The sequence below is a fragment of the Microtus oregoni genome, unplaced genomic scaffold (assembly GCF_018167655.1).
Source record: "Microtus oregoni isolate MIOR12 unplaced genomic scaffold, Mior012 000034F_ref0000314, whole genome shotgun sequence".
Taxonomy (NCBI): Eukaryota; Metazoa; Chordata; class Mammalia; order Rodentia; family Cricetidae; genus Microtus; species Microtus oregoni.
The window spans coordinates 20,224,591-20,239,806 of record NW_024543093.1 but is presented as its reverse complement, the minus strand read 5'-3'; the positions used below and the strand labels follow the sequence as shown (position 1 = coordinate 20,239,806).

Here is a 15,216-nt window from a genome sequence, read left to right as displayed (position 1 = left end):
CCTGGACTCCTTGTCCTCTCTTTTCCCCGTGCAGGAGCGACCGAAACAGAAGTCCCAGACCCAGACACCACCAATCCTCTCTGACAACCAGTCAGACCTCCTGCTTTTTGACCCTCCTCCTCCCTATCCCCAGCGTCCTCCGCCTCAGGCCGAGGTACCCCCCCACCTCGCGCCTGTTCCCGAGGAACCTGCTGAACCTGATATAGATCCTGACAGGCCCCCTAGCCCCGGCACGACTGATACCGCTGGGGGGAGGGGGGCTAGTTCACAGCCCGCAGGCCTGCGTCAAGGTGGACTTCCCACGCACTCCCCATCCGCTCAATGGCTGACCAATTTCAATACTGGCCTTTTTCATTCAGCCTCTGATCTTTATAACTGAAAACTTCATAACCCTTCCTTTTCCCAGGATCCCCAGGCCCTGACTGCCCTTATAGAATCTGTTCTGATTACTCACCAGCCCACTTGGAATGATTGCCAACAACTTTTGCAGATACTTCTCACAACAGAGGAAAAACAGCGTGTTTTCCTTGAAGCTCGGAAGAATGTCCTGGGAGCTGACGGAAGGCCAACCCAGTTGCCAAATGAGATAGAGGATGCCTTCCCTTTGACCCGACCCAATTGGGACTTCAATACTCCAGTTGGTAGGGAGCGACTTCGTCTCTACCGCCAGATTCTGTTAGCGGGTCTCCAAGGGGCTGGCAGACGCCCCACTAATTTGGCTAAGGTAAGAGCAATAATACAGGGGCCTGAGGAAACACCTGCAGTATTTTTAGAAAGGAGGGGTACAGAATGTACACCCCTTTTGATTCCATGGCAGCGGATCGCCAGGCTGATATAATAATGTCTTTTATAAGCCAGTCAGCACCTGACATTCGTAGCAAGCTGCAGAGGATGGAGGGACTGCAGAGTTACTCCCTCCAAGATTTAGTAAAGGAGGCAGAGAGAATTTTTAACAAAAGAGAGACACCAGAGGAAAAGGAAGAGAGATGGCGCAAGGAACAGGAAGAGAGGGAGGACAAGCGAGATAAAAGGCGTAGCCGTGAGTTAAGTAAGATCTTGGCCACAACAGTACGCAGTGTAGAGCAACCTAAGAAACGCCAGGACAAGGATAGGGGAGACAAAAGGCAGCCACGAGTGGACCAAGATCAGTGTGCCTATTGCAAAGAGAGAGGACATTGGATTAAGGACTGCCCAAAACGTCCAGCTGAACCCAAGAAAAAGGCAGTTCCTGTTCTGACCTTGGAAGACAGAGATTAGGATGGTCAGGGCTCAGAGCCCCCCCCTGAGCCCCGGGTAACCCTTCTAGTGGGGGGGCACCCTACCACCTTTTTGGTAGATACTGGAGCCCAGCATTCGGTCCTCACACAAGCAAACGGACCTTTGAGTTCAAAAACCTCTTGGGTTCAGGGGGCCACCGGGGGAAAGATATACTGATGGACCACAGAAAAAAAGGTTAATTTAAACACTGGTCAAGTGACTCATTCCTTCCTCATGGTGCCAGAATGCCCCTACCCACTGCTGGGCAGAGACCTCCTGTCCAAAGTTGGGGCACAAATTCACTTCTCAGAAAATGGGGTCTCAGTCACTGACAATACTGGCCAGACTCTTCAAATTCTAACTGTAAGATTAGAGGACGAACATAGACTGTTTGAACTGCCTCCTCCCCCAGAGCTGCCCATTGATGACGAATGGCTCCGTGATTTCCCCCAGGCCTGGGCGGAAACCGCAGGTATGGTGCTGGCAAGCAATCAATCTCCTTTGATAATAGAGCTAAAACCATCAGCCACTCCAGTTTCCATAAGACAATACCCCATGAGCCGCTGAGACCCGAGAAGGAATCAGGCCCCACATTCAGAGACTTTTAAAACTGGGCGTCTTAAAGGCCTGCCATTCCCCCTGGAACACACCTCTTCTCCCAGTAAAGAAGCCAGGCACAGGGGACTACAGACCAGTCCAAGACTTAAGAGAAGTTAACCACCACACTCTAGACATTTATCCTACGGTGCCTAATCCTTATAATCTCTTAAGTACCCTGCCTCCGACCCCTGTGTGGTACTCAGTATTTGATTTAAAAGATGCTTTTTTCTGTCTAAGACTTAGCCCTCAGAGCCAGCCATTGTTTGCCTTTGAATGGAAAGATCCTGATTCAGGAGTTTCTGGGCAGCTCACCTGGACGAGACTACCCCAGGGATTCAAAAATTCTCCAACTCTATTCGATGAGGGCCTACACCAGGATCTGGCCAGTTTTCGCACCACCAATCCAGAGGTAATCTTACTCCAATATGTAGATGACCTCCTGCTGGCTGCAGAGACTGAGCAGGAATGCCTCAGAGGGACTCGAGCCCTACTCACCAGATTAGGTGAACTGGGCTACAGGGCATCTGCTAAAAAGGCACAGATCTGCAAGAAGCAAGTAGCCTACCTGGGGTACCTCTTGGAGGGTGGACAGAGATGGCTAACAGACAGTCGGAAGCGGGCCGTGGCACAAATTCCCCCTCCCAAAGGGGCACGAGAGGTCCGAGAATTTCTGGGAACTGCCGGTTTCTGTAGGTTATGGATACCGGGTTTTGCTGAAATGGCTGCCCCACTGTATCCGCTTACCAAAGCCAACGCCCCTTTCTCCTGGGGAGAGGACCAACAACGGGCTTTTGATAAAATAAAAAGGGCCCTCCTTTCGGCCCCTGCTTTGAGTCTCCCTGATGTCACCAAACCATTCACCTTATACGTAGATGAGAACAAGGGGGTAGCAAAAGGGGTGCTGACTCAGAAACTGGGACCCTGGAAAAAGCCAGTGGCCTACATCTCCAAAAAGATGGACAATGTGGTGACAGGATGGCCCCCTTGCCTCTGTATGGTAGCAGCTGTAGCTACCCTGGTCAAAGATGCAGATAAATTGACTCTGGGCCAACCGCTGACTATAATAGCACCTCATGCTTTAGAGACTGTAATTCGTCAACCCCCTGATAGATGGCTCTCGAATGCCCGCATAACCAACTACCAGTCGCTGTTGCTCAATCCTGAACACATCACATTTGGAAATGCGACATTGCTGAACCCTGCCACCTTGCTTCCCAATTCGGAACCCACTGTTTGGGTACCTCATGACTGTCACCAGATATTGGCAGAATACCACGGAACCAGGGAGGATTTGACTGATTGCCAGCTTCCTGATGCAGATTATACCTGGTTCACAGATGGCAGCAGCTTCTTCAAAGAAGGTGAGCGAAAGGCGGGGGCGGCGGTGGTGGATGGACAAAATACCATATATGGGCATGGGCATTGCCCCCAGGAACCTCTGCCCAAAAGGCAGAGTTAATAGCCCTTACTAAGGCTTTAGAGCTAACAAAAGGACAAAAAGCAAACATATATACAAACAGCCGTTATGCATTTGCAACGGCCCACGTCCATGGGGAAATTTATCGAAGAAGAGGACTGCTAACCTCTGCTGGAAAAGAAATTAAAAATAAGACTGAAATCCTGGGACTATTAAAGGCTCTCTTCCTACCCAAGAAGGTGAGCATTATCCATTGCCCAGGACATCAGAAGGGCGATGATCCTATTGCCAAAGGAAACCAGATGGCAGATGAGATGGCTACAAAGGCCACGCTTAACTCAGAAATATTATCCTTGGCAGAGGCACCCTCCTACATAGAAGATCATTTCCAATATTCAACCCAGGATCTAGAGACTATTCAGAAACTTAATGCAGACTTTGATGAACAACAAAAAGTTTGGAAATATCACGGCAAAACTGTGTTGCCCAAGAAAGATGCTTTTGAGCTGGTCACTCAAATGCATCGATGGACTCATTTAGGACATAAAAAGATTAAATCTCTTATGGAAAAGACAGATTTTTATATTCCAGGTCTTAACTCACTCATACAGCAAGTGACATCAACTTGTGTCCCCTGCGCCAAGGTAAATGCAAAATGGCAAAGTGCCCCGGAGGGCATAAGAATAAGGGGAGACCGACCTGGTATTCATTGGGAAGTGGACTTTACTGAAATAAGGCCAGGAAAATATGGTAATAAGTATCTCCTAGTTTTTATAGACACCTTCTCCGGTTGGACTGAAGCTTTTCCCACCAAACGAGAAATGGCTCAAATGGTGGTGAAGAAGATACTAGAAGATATTTTTCCTCGGTTTGGCCTGCCCAAGGTAATCGGGTCTGACAATAGCCCAGCCTTTGTCTCCCAGGTAAGTCAGGGCGTGGCCAAGACACTGGGGATTAATTGGAAATTACATTGTGCATACAGACCCCAGAGTTCAGGACAGGTAGAAAGGATGAATAGAACCATAAAGGAGACTTTATCCAAATTAGCTTTGGAATCTGGCATTAGAGACTGGGTACAGCTCCTTCCCCTATCCCTGTTCCGGGTGCGGAACACCCCTTCTCGGCTTGGACTTACTCCCTATGAGATCCTATATGGGGAGCCTCCCCCATTGGCCTCCTTTAAGGCCCCTCCTGACCCCGCTACTCACAAACCTGATTTGCAGGCGCGGCTAAAAGCACTTCAGATAGTCCAGGCCCAAGTGTGGAGACCCCTAGCTGCTGCCTACCAGCCTGGGCATCCGGAGATCTCGCATCCGTTCCAGGTTGGCAATTCTGTGTACGTGCGGAGACATCGGTCCCAGAACCTTGAACCTCGCTGGAAGGGACCCTACACCGTGCTTCTTAGGACACCTACTGCCCTCAAAGTGGACGGTATTGCAGCCTGGATCCACGCGTCTCACGTCAAGCCAGCACCTCCACAGGACGACCCAGAACTTTCCAAATGGAAGCTTCAGCGTACCCAAAATCCTCTAAAACTGAGACTAGTCAAGGAAGCCTGATCCTACCAGGCTTGCTGTTCTTTGCCCTGGTATTTTCCTCCACACACAGTGCTAAGAACCCTCATACACCTCAGGACTTAACTTGGACTCTGACTAACTTTGAAACTGGGCAAGTCTTAAGGCTAGCCACTGGAGTTCACCCCCTGGGTACCTGGTTCCCCCAGCTAGAATTTGACCTATGTGTTTTGGCAAAAGACTCTTGGGGGGATACTGAACGAACTCCCGGGAATTCTTATCCTGCGTGCAGACATTCTGAATGGTATGTTTGCCCTGGGGGAAGACGAACTTGGCAGTGGGGGGGGGGGGAGGGGGCGAAGTGTATTATTGTGCTACCTGGGATGTGAAACCAGTGTCAGTACCACCTGGTTTGGGGCTAACAAAGAAGACTTAGTCTCTTTCACCCGTACCACACCAAGGGAATCTGAAATCACAATCACCTTCACGGAGAAGGGAAAAAAAGCTAATTGGTTAACAGGCAATATTTGGGGTTTACGGTTGTATAACCCAGGAGGGGAAGACATAGGGATTCTGTTCACCCTACGAATTATTATAACATCTCCCAGGACCACAGCACTAGGGCCCAACCCGGTATTGCCTGACCAGGGACAGCTAGCCCTGGCTGAGGTGGCCACCCCCTTCGCCAAGGTCCTAGGTCCCCCTTCAAGTCCTAAAAATTCTTCTGCTACCCCTGCTTCACCGCTGGCACTTTCTAATACAGGCCAGCGACTGTTTAATCTAATAGTGGGAGCTTTTTCTTTGCTGAATAGTACGGACCCCAATATGACACAATCTTGCTGGCTATGCCTGTCATAGCAATGAAGGGATTGCAATATCTGGGGGTTTCAATAACACAACTAGCCAGGATGGCTGTGCTTGGGGAGGTAGTCACAGACTAACTCTTACAGAGGTCACTGGTGCAGGGACATGCTTGGGAAATCCACCGGCTGCTCACAAACATTTATGTAATGAGACCCTTAAGAGCCCTAAAACTTCTAAAACCGGATACCTGATCCCTGATTCAGACAAATGGTGGGCTTGTAATACAGGCCTGACGCCTTGTGTGGCGACATTGGTTTTTGATGGTCCCAAAGATTATTGTGTGCTTGTTCGACTAGTTCCAAGGGTCTTTTATTATCCTGCTAAAACATTTGAAGATGAATTTGACAGGCACCCGAGCCGTTATCGGCGAGAGCCCATCTCCATGACTCTAGCAGTGATCTTGGGCCTTGGGGTGGCAGCCGGTGTTGGCACAGGTACTACTGCTCTAGTACAGAGTTCCAAAATTCCCCAACATTTTGAGGAATTAAGAGCAGCTATTGACCAGGACTTAAGGGCCCTAGAACAATCTATAACCAAGCTTGCAGATTCAATAATTTCTCTTTCTGAGGTAGTGTTACAAAATAGGCGCGGGTTAGACTTGCTATTTCTTCAAGAAGGAGGACTTTGTGCTGCCCTAAAGGAACAATGTTGTTTCTACGTAGACCACTCTGGGGTAATTAAAGATTCGATGGCTAAGCTCAGAGACAGGTTAGACAAAAGACAGAGAGAGAGGGAGGAACAACAAGGTTGGTTTGAAGGCTGGTTTAACCGCTCCCCCTGGTTCACGACACTCATTTCCACCATCACTGGTCCCTTGATCATCTTATTGCTTATCCTGACCTTTGGGCCCTGTATCCTTAATCGACTCCTGATGTTCATTCGCGAGCGACTTAGCATTATTCAAGCTATGGTGTTGACCCAGCAATATCATGTCCTTAGGGATAATCCCTGAGAATCTCAAGATTGAGATTCGACCAAAACAAAGGGGGGAAATGAAAGACTTAGAGGCACCTTAGCACTACTGCACCCCCCTTCCTGGGAACCAGGGCCCTGGTAACCAACAACACGTACACGAGAGCTTTGAGTACTTTCCATCTCCATTGTATAGACCCGGACCCTGGAACTGGGGTGAGACGACCTTGTAACCGCCATAACATTGATCAAGGTTCCTCCTTGTAACCATGAGGTAGATCAAGGCTCTTCCTTGTAACCATAACATTGATCAAGGTTCCTCCTTGTAACCATGACATTGATCAAGGCACCTCCCTGTAACCATGACATTGATCAAGGCACCTCCTTGTAACCATGACATTGATCAAGGCTCTTCCTTGTAACCATGACATTGATCAAGGCACCTCCTTGTAACTGTTACAACATTGATTAAGTAGAGTTAGCTCACCGTTAAATGAACTAGTCAAAATAGTAGACAAATGATTTTTGGGCTTTCCCTTTGATTTTGTACTCCCCCCCTCCCTGATTTTGTGTTTTTTTCCTTTAAAGGAGCTTGTAATAGACAAAGCGGTTGTCCTTCTCCTCTCGAGGCTGGGGGACCTCTGCCGCGGCAGAATAAAAATTCCTCTTGCTATTGCATCAACCGAGTTGTGGGTGTCTCTTGGGGCAACCACCTCCTTGGAGAGGCTTTAGGGCCCAACATTATTAATGCAATAAAAGATCTAAAAACTGAACACAGTCAGCACACAGGAATTTTATGTTGATTCGATTCAACATAAAAATTGAGACATTTTATATATTCTTATATTTTTATTTTACATGCATAAATGTTTAGTCTGCATACACGTGTACCACACGTGAAGCTAGTCCCAGAAGAGGCTAGAAGAGTGATACAGATCCCACGGAATTGGAGTTACACATGTTTGTGAGCAGCTATGTGCACGCTGGAACTAAACTTACAGTTCTACCACCAAGACAGCTCTTTAGCCCCATTTCCTATATTCTCTATTTAGTTTTTTCATAAAGTCAATCACATTTTATGACACTATCAGTTCAGCGTAAACAGAATACACACACACACATTTTATACATCTGTAAACAACCTTAATTCTGCACAGAAGTCTAGAGGAATTAAACTTAACATGGAAAGCCCAAGAATCTGTAAGGCCTTCAAATTCTGGCCCTGTACTTTTATTTTCTAGCTCTTCACAATTCTGGTAAATTTGCACTTTATTTCCATTTCACAGAAATAGTTACTTTCTTGTTCAACAAGGAAAACAAGAATGTAATCACAGCCAACCATCAGTTCACAAGTAATTTTAAGAATATTCACATTGCTATTATTACGAGTCATTAAGAAAGCAACCATTATACTATTTGTGATTTTCTGTCTTAACCACCTTTTCAGGCCAAGAAAAGGTAAGCATTTTAAGTATATAGAAGACCTGGAACACTGTAAAATAACAGAGTCCTCAATAAATGCTTGATAAATGGAATTAACAAACCAGGGCCTCAAACTGATACACTCTGAAAATTAAACCACTTCCTTCCCTTGGGTGTCACTTTGTTACTTTCATTTTCATGATGTTGCCAGTACAAAAGACCCGAAACCAACTCATTTTATATTCACTTACAACAGAGAGGTCTGTTCTACAGAGAAGAAAAACAAAAAAAACCTGGCATTGCACAGTGGCAAACATTTTTAATCCCAGTGCTTGGGAAGGACAGGCAGGTGGATCTGTATTGAATTCGACACCAACTGATCTACAATAGTGAATCCCAGGACAGAGTAGAGAGTGCTTATCTCAAGAAATTAAAAGTGAAATTAGGCAAACCAATCTTAACATTTTTTCTCCAAAAATGCAAACATATTTTCTGCTACAAATAGAAAGGATTTATAAATGCTTTCGTAAATGCTCCAGAGTTTTACATTATTCCTAACAAACACTGTTCAATCCACAATTTTTGATTTTACAAACACTGAAAGTGAATGTTCAATTACAAACATTTTCTATGGATATTCTTATAAACAAATCTCAATATGCTTTAGTCCTATCAATTCTTTATCTATAAAACAGCCTTATAGCTGGCAAAAATCATCCATACACAGATGAAAGTTCTAAATAGGTAAGCATTTTTAATCTGTTCCATTCAATAATAAATAGACAAACAAACCATAGACAAAATCATTTGTCTTATCTGAAATTAGTATCTAATTCAATTATCTTATTCTACTGTAGGAAAAAAAAATTAAGGACATCATCAAGCCACAGAATTTAGAATAAATTATTTCCTCGGCCTGAGGATGAGGCTTTCACCAGGGAATGCTGGTGAAATTTACATAGAGACATCTAGAATGACAATACCACTGCTGTAGTATAATAACATTAAACAAAGTAATATACATTCAAACAAGCTTTCATTACTTACCTTTATTCTCGATCTTTGTGCTGATATCTGTGCTATGGTTTCTTTAAATTTATTTGCCTCTTTAAGTTGGGCTTTAAGTTGTTCAGCTAATTCCTTCAAAAGAAAAAATCAAATAGGTAAGCTGTGTTGTTAAATTTTACATTACAGAATATTTCAAAGTTATAAAGCAGTCAACACCTGACTGCAATAACCAATTGACACTAATTTTAACAAGCACTCTTCAGTTACAAATTTTTTGAGTATTGAGATATTCTGTTTATGATTTTGAGGTGAATAATTTCAAGAAACTATACTTTGAGAGAGGTAAGAAAATGGAAAAAAAATACATATCATCAAGAATTACACTTTTGCAGCAGGGTGACGGTGGCACACATCCTAGCACTTTGGAGGCAGAGCCAGGCGGATCTCTGCGAGTTCGAGGACAGCCTGGTCTACAGAGCAAGCTGCAGGACTGTCTCCAAAGCATTTACATTTAAATTTAAAACAACTCCATGTATATTTCAGTAAATGAATTCACTATCCTGGAACACAGAAGAATTTCTGTCTTTGCTATTCTGCCATATCAAAATTAATACAAATTAAAATAAATGGTAATATATATGTATTATATATATTATATATGGTTAATGAATGAGTAGGTCCTACCAAATTATCCCTATTTTTATTTAATTGTAGGCAAATTGGTCTTAACTCATAAACATTTTTTATGTTCTTCTTAAACATTTTAAATTTACTGTTGAGTTTCATCATAGCATATGTATGGAGATCAGAGCACAACTTGCAGTAGTAATAGGTTGGTGGTACAGATTAAACTTGGGTTATCAGCCTTTATAACAAACTCCTTTACCTACTGAGTTATCCGACCTGTACCAAGTTTTTAGGTTCTTATGTGATATTTTAAGAAAGTAATAATAAGCAGTGTTGGGCTGCAGACACCTCAGTGGTTAAGAGCATTTGCTGCTCTTACAAAGGACCAGCCATCAATACCCAGCACATACTTGAGGTGGTTCACAACCCCCTATAACTCCATAGCTCCAAAAAGAGCTAACATCTTTTTCTGGCTTCAGAGGGCATCACAGTATACACACACACACACACACACACACACACACACCAATAAAAATGTTTAATGAAAATTAAATCTTTACAAAAAGAAACTAATAAGCATTCTTAGGTTAAAATGGAAGTGAAAGAAAGACATCGTTAACTCCTCCAACTCTGTCCCAGATGTTAGATGTTAGAAATGCAAGAATAAGTAGAAAGGTATGTAAAAATAACATGTTCTTCATAAATTCCAGAAATCTAAAAAGGAGATATAATATATATTTCTCCAATAGAGAAACCACAAGAGTACTATCATTAGAAATTCTCAAGAAACAGTACTGGCATAACTGCATGTGAACACGTATAAGAATGTAAACAGATCCATATCTATCCCCATGCACAAAACTTAAATCCAAATGGATCAAAGAAAAAAAAAAACAAATGGATCAAAGACCTCAACATGAATATAATCACACTGAACCTCACTGAAGAGAAAGTGGGAAGGAGCCTTGAACACATGGACACAGGAGACCACTTCCTAAATATAACCTCAGTAGCACAGACACTGAGAGCAACAATCAATATCTGGGACCTCCTGAAGCTGAGAAGCTTCTGTAAGGCAAATGACACAGTCACTAAGCAAAATGGCAGCCTACAGAATGGGAAAATATCTTCATTTACCCCACAGACAGAAGACATATAAACGACTCAAGAAACTAGACATCAAATTACCAAGCAATCCAATCAAAAAATGGGACACAAATCTAAACAGAGAATTCTCAACAGAAGAATCTCAAATGGCCAAAGACACTTAAGGAATTGCTCAATATCCTTAGCTATCACAGAAATGCAAATCAAAATGACTATGAGGTACCATCTTATACCTGTCAGAATGGCTAAGATCAAAAACACCAATGATAGCTCATGCTGTAGAGCATGTGGAGTAAGGGGAACACACATCCGCCGCTGGTGGGAATGCAATCTATCTCAAGATCCAGCAATACCACTCTTGGGCATATACCCAAAGGATGCATACTCATAACACATGGACATTTGCTTAACTATGTCACAGCAGCATTATTCATAACAGCCAGAAGCTAGAAATAACCTAGATGTCCCTCAACAGAAGAATGGATAATGACAATGTGGTACATTTACACAATGGAGTACTACTAGTGGAAAAAAAATGACATCTTGAAATTTGCATGTAAATGGATAGAAATAGAAAAGACCATCCTTGAGTCAGGTAACCCAGAATCAGAAAGACAAACATTGTATGTAATAAATGAGTATTAGACTTAATGCATAGAATTACCAGCCTAAAACCCACAATCCCAGGAAAGCTAGGTAACAAGGATAACCCTAAGAGAGACATACATGGATCTACCTGGGAAGACATCCTGAGATAAAGGGGGGGGGGGGGGATGAAAGGGGAGAGGAAGAGGAAATGGGAAGAAAGGAAGAGAACAAGAGGGAACTGGATACCAAAAAGGGGGAAGGTCAGTGAGGGGGAGAAAACAAAGTGATATCTTAACTGAGAGAGCCATTAAAGGGCACTAGGGAAATTCCTAGGAATCCATAAGCATAACCCCAGCTAGAACATTCTAAGGAACAGTGGAGAGGACACCTAAACTGGCCTTCCCCTGTAATCAGAAAATAGAATCTTCAACCAGCAACTGATGAAAACAGATAAAAGAGATCTACAGCAAAGAACTGGGCTGATCTACAGGAGAACAGTCCAAGAGAGGGAGGAGCTAGGGGTCAACACCATGATTATGATACCCACTGAAACAACTTACCTGAGCTAATGGGAGCTCACTGACTCTGGACTGATAGCAAGGGAACCTGCAAAGGACCAAACTAGGCCCAGTGAATATAGGAGATAGTTGTGAGGTTTGAGCAATCTGTGGGGCCACTGGCAATAGGACCAGGATTTATCCCTAGTGCTTAAACTGGCATCTAGGAGCACATTCTTTTTGGAGGGCCTTGGTCTTGCCCAGAAGTGAAGTGTCAGACTTTGTTGACTCGCCAAGGGAAGCCTTACCCTTTCTGAGGAAAGGAAGGAGAGTTGCATTGGGGGAAGGGTGGGGCAGGATGTGGGGAAGGAGTGGGAATGAGGATAGCTATGTAAAATGAGAAAAGATTGTATTAAAAAAATTCTTAATAATAAAAGAAAAAAGAAATTAAGAAGAAGTAATATCTTCAAAGAATGCCATATCTAAATAGCTAAAGCTTCTAAATTTATCTGTGAAGGTTAAACATTTCATTCTTCTCCAAGTGAACAGCACACACGGGTCTTACCATATTTCCCATCATCTCTGCCTTGATAATCTTGGCCCCCAACTTGTTCTTTTCATCAACGTTCAAGATACAGGTGGACTCTGCCTCTGGACTGCAGGTGAAACAGGACAGAAGAACATATGCCATAATTTAAAATTATGCATTATCTTAAACTGACCTCAGTAAAGCATTCAGGACCAATAGAAGATCACAATTCTAACACAAAAGAATTACATTCAGCATTCTAGGGTGAATTGCACTTCAAGATTCTGTTACAAAGAATAACCTATTATAGTTGCAGTAATAACTGGAGAGTACTGTTAACTGTAAGATAAATAAATAATATACAAATTAACATCTTTATTTTTTAAAAAACTCAGCCAGTGTACTAGTGCACACCTGTAATCCCAACACTTAGTAGACCAAAGTTGGAAGCTGCCATGAGTTAGAAGCCACCTTGAGCATATTAAATGAGGCCACTCTGGGCTTCACTGAGAGACCCTGTCTCAGAAACAAAATCTACACTGATTTTAAAAAGAAAGCCAACAAAAGCATTAATGTCAGACCACAATTTTTTATATCTTAAGAAATTTAGTATTCAATATGATAAATTACTAATCATAACTGTAAACTTGGGATGGTATATTTAGCCACATTCGAGAATTAAAAGCAGCAATTGCGTGTTATTTTGCTAAATTGTTCTATAACTAATTATAAGCAAAATAATTTAAAATTGAGATCATACGCTAAAGAGAAGGCTCATTTAGAGAAAATTTCAGCCAATGTCAGATAACCCCACCTTAAGATTCTTAGGAGTCGAGGCTACAGAAAAGGAGGGTGAACCCAGCAAGAGTCTGGAGAAGTCCTGAGCAAGGAAAGAATAGTAACAATCACACAAGTCCAAAGTAGTCCCAGGTCACTGTACAGACTGCCAAGAGAAAGTGATACCAGGAAAGAATCATTCAGGGCTGCCCTGGAGTCAGAGAAACAATTCTCCCACATAATTAAAGAAACGTTAAAAGGAATTCTGATAATAGTATATGGTCCCACAAGTCACAGAGCAAAGTTGCATAAGTGGGAAAATACTGGGTAGAAGCCTTAGGAAATATGTCCTGCACACTAAAATGCTACTTGGAGCCCAAATTAAAAAAAAAATGTTAAGATTAAGAGTAAGAAAGTAGCAAATGCTTTCCCGTTAGTTACATTTCAAAACAAAATGCAAAAATATTTAAAGATGTTATACATTTGAATGAAAATGGTCTTATAAAATTGATCAATTCATATGATGAATATATGCCAATAAAAAAACAGGACAAATGTAGTGTTCAACAAGTAAATACCATTATATCTAATATCCAGGTATTATCAGATATGCAAGTAGAAAAGTATAACTCATATTTAAAAGAAAATTCTACCAAGCAAAAGCCGTCCAGAACTGACACAGATACAAGAAATAAGTATATTCAATTATTAGGATAAATGTATCCCATTTGTTCAAAAGAGCCATTGAAGAGCCACTTTAAACCAGGCTTGGTGGGCACATCTAATGTCAGGAGGATAAGGCAAGATGTTAAGAGTGTTCCAAGCCAGCTTGGTGTCTAAAGACACAACAACAAACAAAAACAAAAAAGATGCAAATTGAACTTCTAGTCCGGGAAACAACCCAGAGATTAAAAACACCACATTAAATTTTTTTTAAAAAAATCAGATACTAAAGGACCAATACACTAAACAAAATGAAACAAAAAAATTTAAAAACATCATCAGAAGGCTGCATGGGAATCCTAAATTCTCTATCATATGGAAAGTCCCTAGAAGGGAAGGGAAATAAAGAGACTCAAATCCCCCAACTTTATTGAAAATGAAGAAGCAGCTCAAGGAAGTTTGAACTGTGAGGATAGATGGGACAACAGAAAAACAAAAGAATATCTGAAGTTTTTTTTTTATGTTATTGAGCATACCACCAACCAAAGCATATGAAATTTGAAAATGATTTGAGAAAGAGCTAAATGTTTTAGCATTAATATCATATACTTGATCTTACATCATAATCACACTCAAAACACCAGATTATTAAGTCTTACCTTCAAAATACATACACACACACACACACACACACACATGTATTTACTAGATATTTAGATATTTATGGGACAAAGTATATTTTATGCACAGACAGATTTCCCAAACAATCACATGATGCATATACAGATGTAAAAAGTAAAATAAATAAAAGCCATACCACTAAAAAGGCCCCAAGCATTTGAGATAAGGGATATTCAGCCTATATTATCTAAATATATGTATTAAAAAGTAGATATTATCTATGGACTTTTTAATTAACAAAATGTTCTATAAATATCAAGATACAAATGTGCTATATGTAAAAGGAAGTAATATACACTGTGTCAACATTAGTCAAAAGTTGAAGTATCTATGTAAATATGTGACAAATTACTGTACAACACAAAATATTATTTTGGACAAAGAGGGTCATTTCATAAGAAAAACGGGCTGAGCTATTAAAGTACATAGAAATCCTTATGTCTGTACATATAAGGGAGCTTCAAAAAACAAAAACTGTGAAACTGTGGGCTACAACTAGTAACCAGTTTAAAAAGTGTGCCATTGCCAAGTGTTCGAAGGTAAATAGGGGAAAAGATGCTTCCATAATTCTGCTATTACTAACATAAAATAACAATTCTATGAAACAGTCATATTTTCTTAATATTTAAAGTACAAGTACTATATGATCGAGTGATTCATTTCTTGGGAATGCTATAGAAAAGCATAAGCATATGAGTGCACAGAAAACTTTGTTGGTAATGGTCAAAAACAAGAAGCAATCTAAAAGTCCAC

At 41.8% G+C, this 15,216-nt stretch overlaps 1 protein-coding gene across 2 annotated transcripts in view; it reads right to left on the bottom strand.

Annotated features, from left to right (window-relative positions):
• The window catches only part of Cwf19l2 (CWF19 like cell cycle control factor 2), a 108,203-nt gene that overhangs the window by 72,464 nt on the left and 20,523 nt on the right, over positions 1 to 15,216 (bottom strand). For both annotated transcript variants that reach the window (XR_005972198.1, XM_041630480.1), the window contains exons 9-10: positions 12,379 to 12,469; positions 9,034 to 9,126 (exon numbers count right to left, since the gene is read on the bottom strand). Coding sequence is in view for 1 of the 2 variants with exons in the window: in XM_041630480.1 (XP_041486414.1) it covers positions 9,034 to 9,126; positions 12,379 to 12,469 (184 nt within the window). In the remaining variant the exon portion in view is untranslated. The remainder of the gene's footprint in view (positions 1 to 9,033; positions 9,127 to 12,378; positions 12,470 to 15,216) is intronic.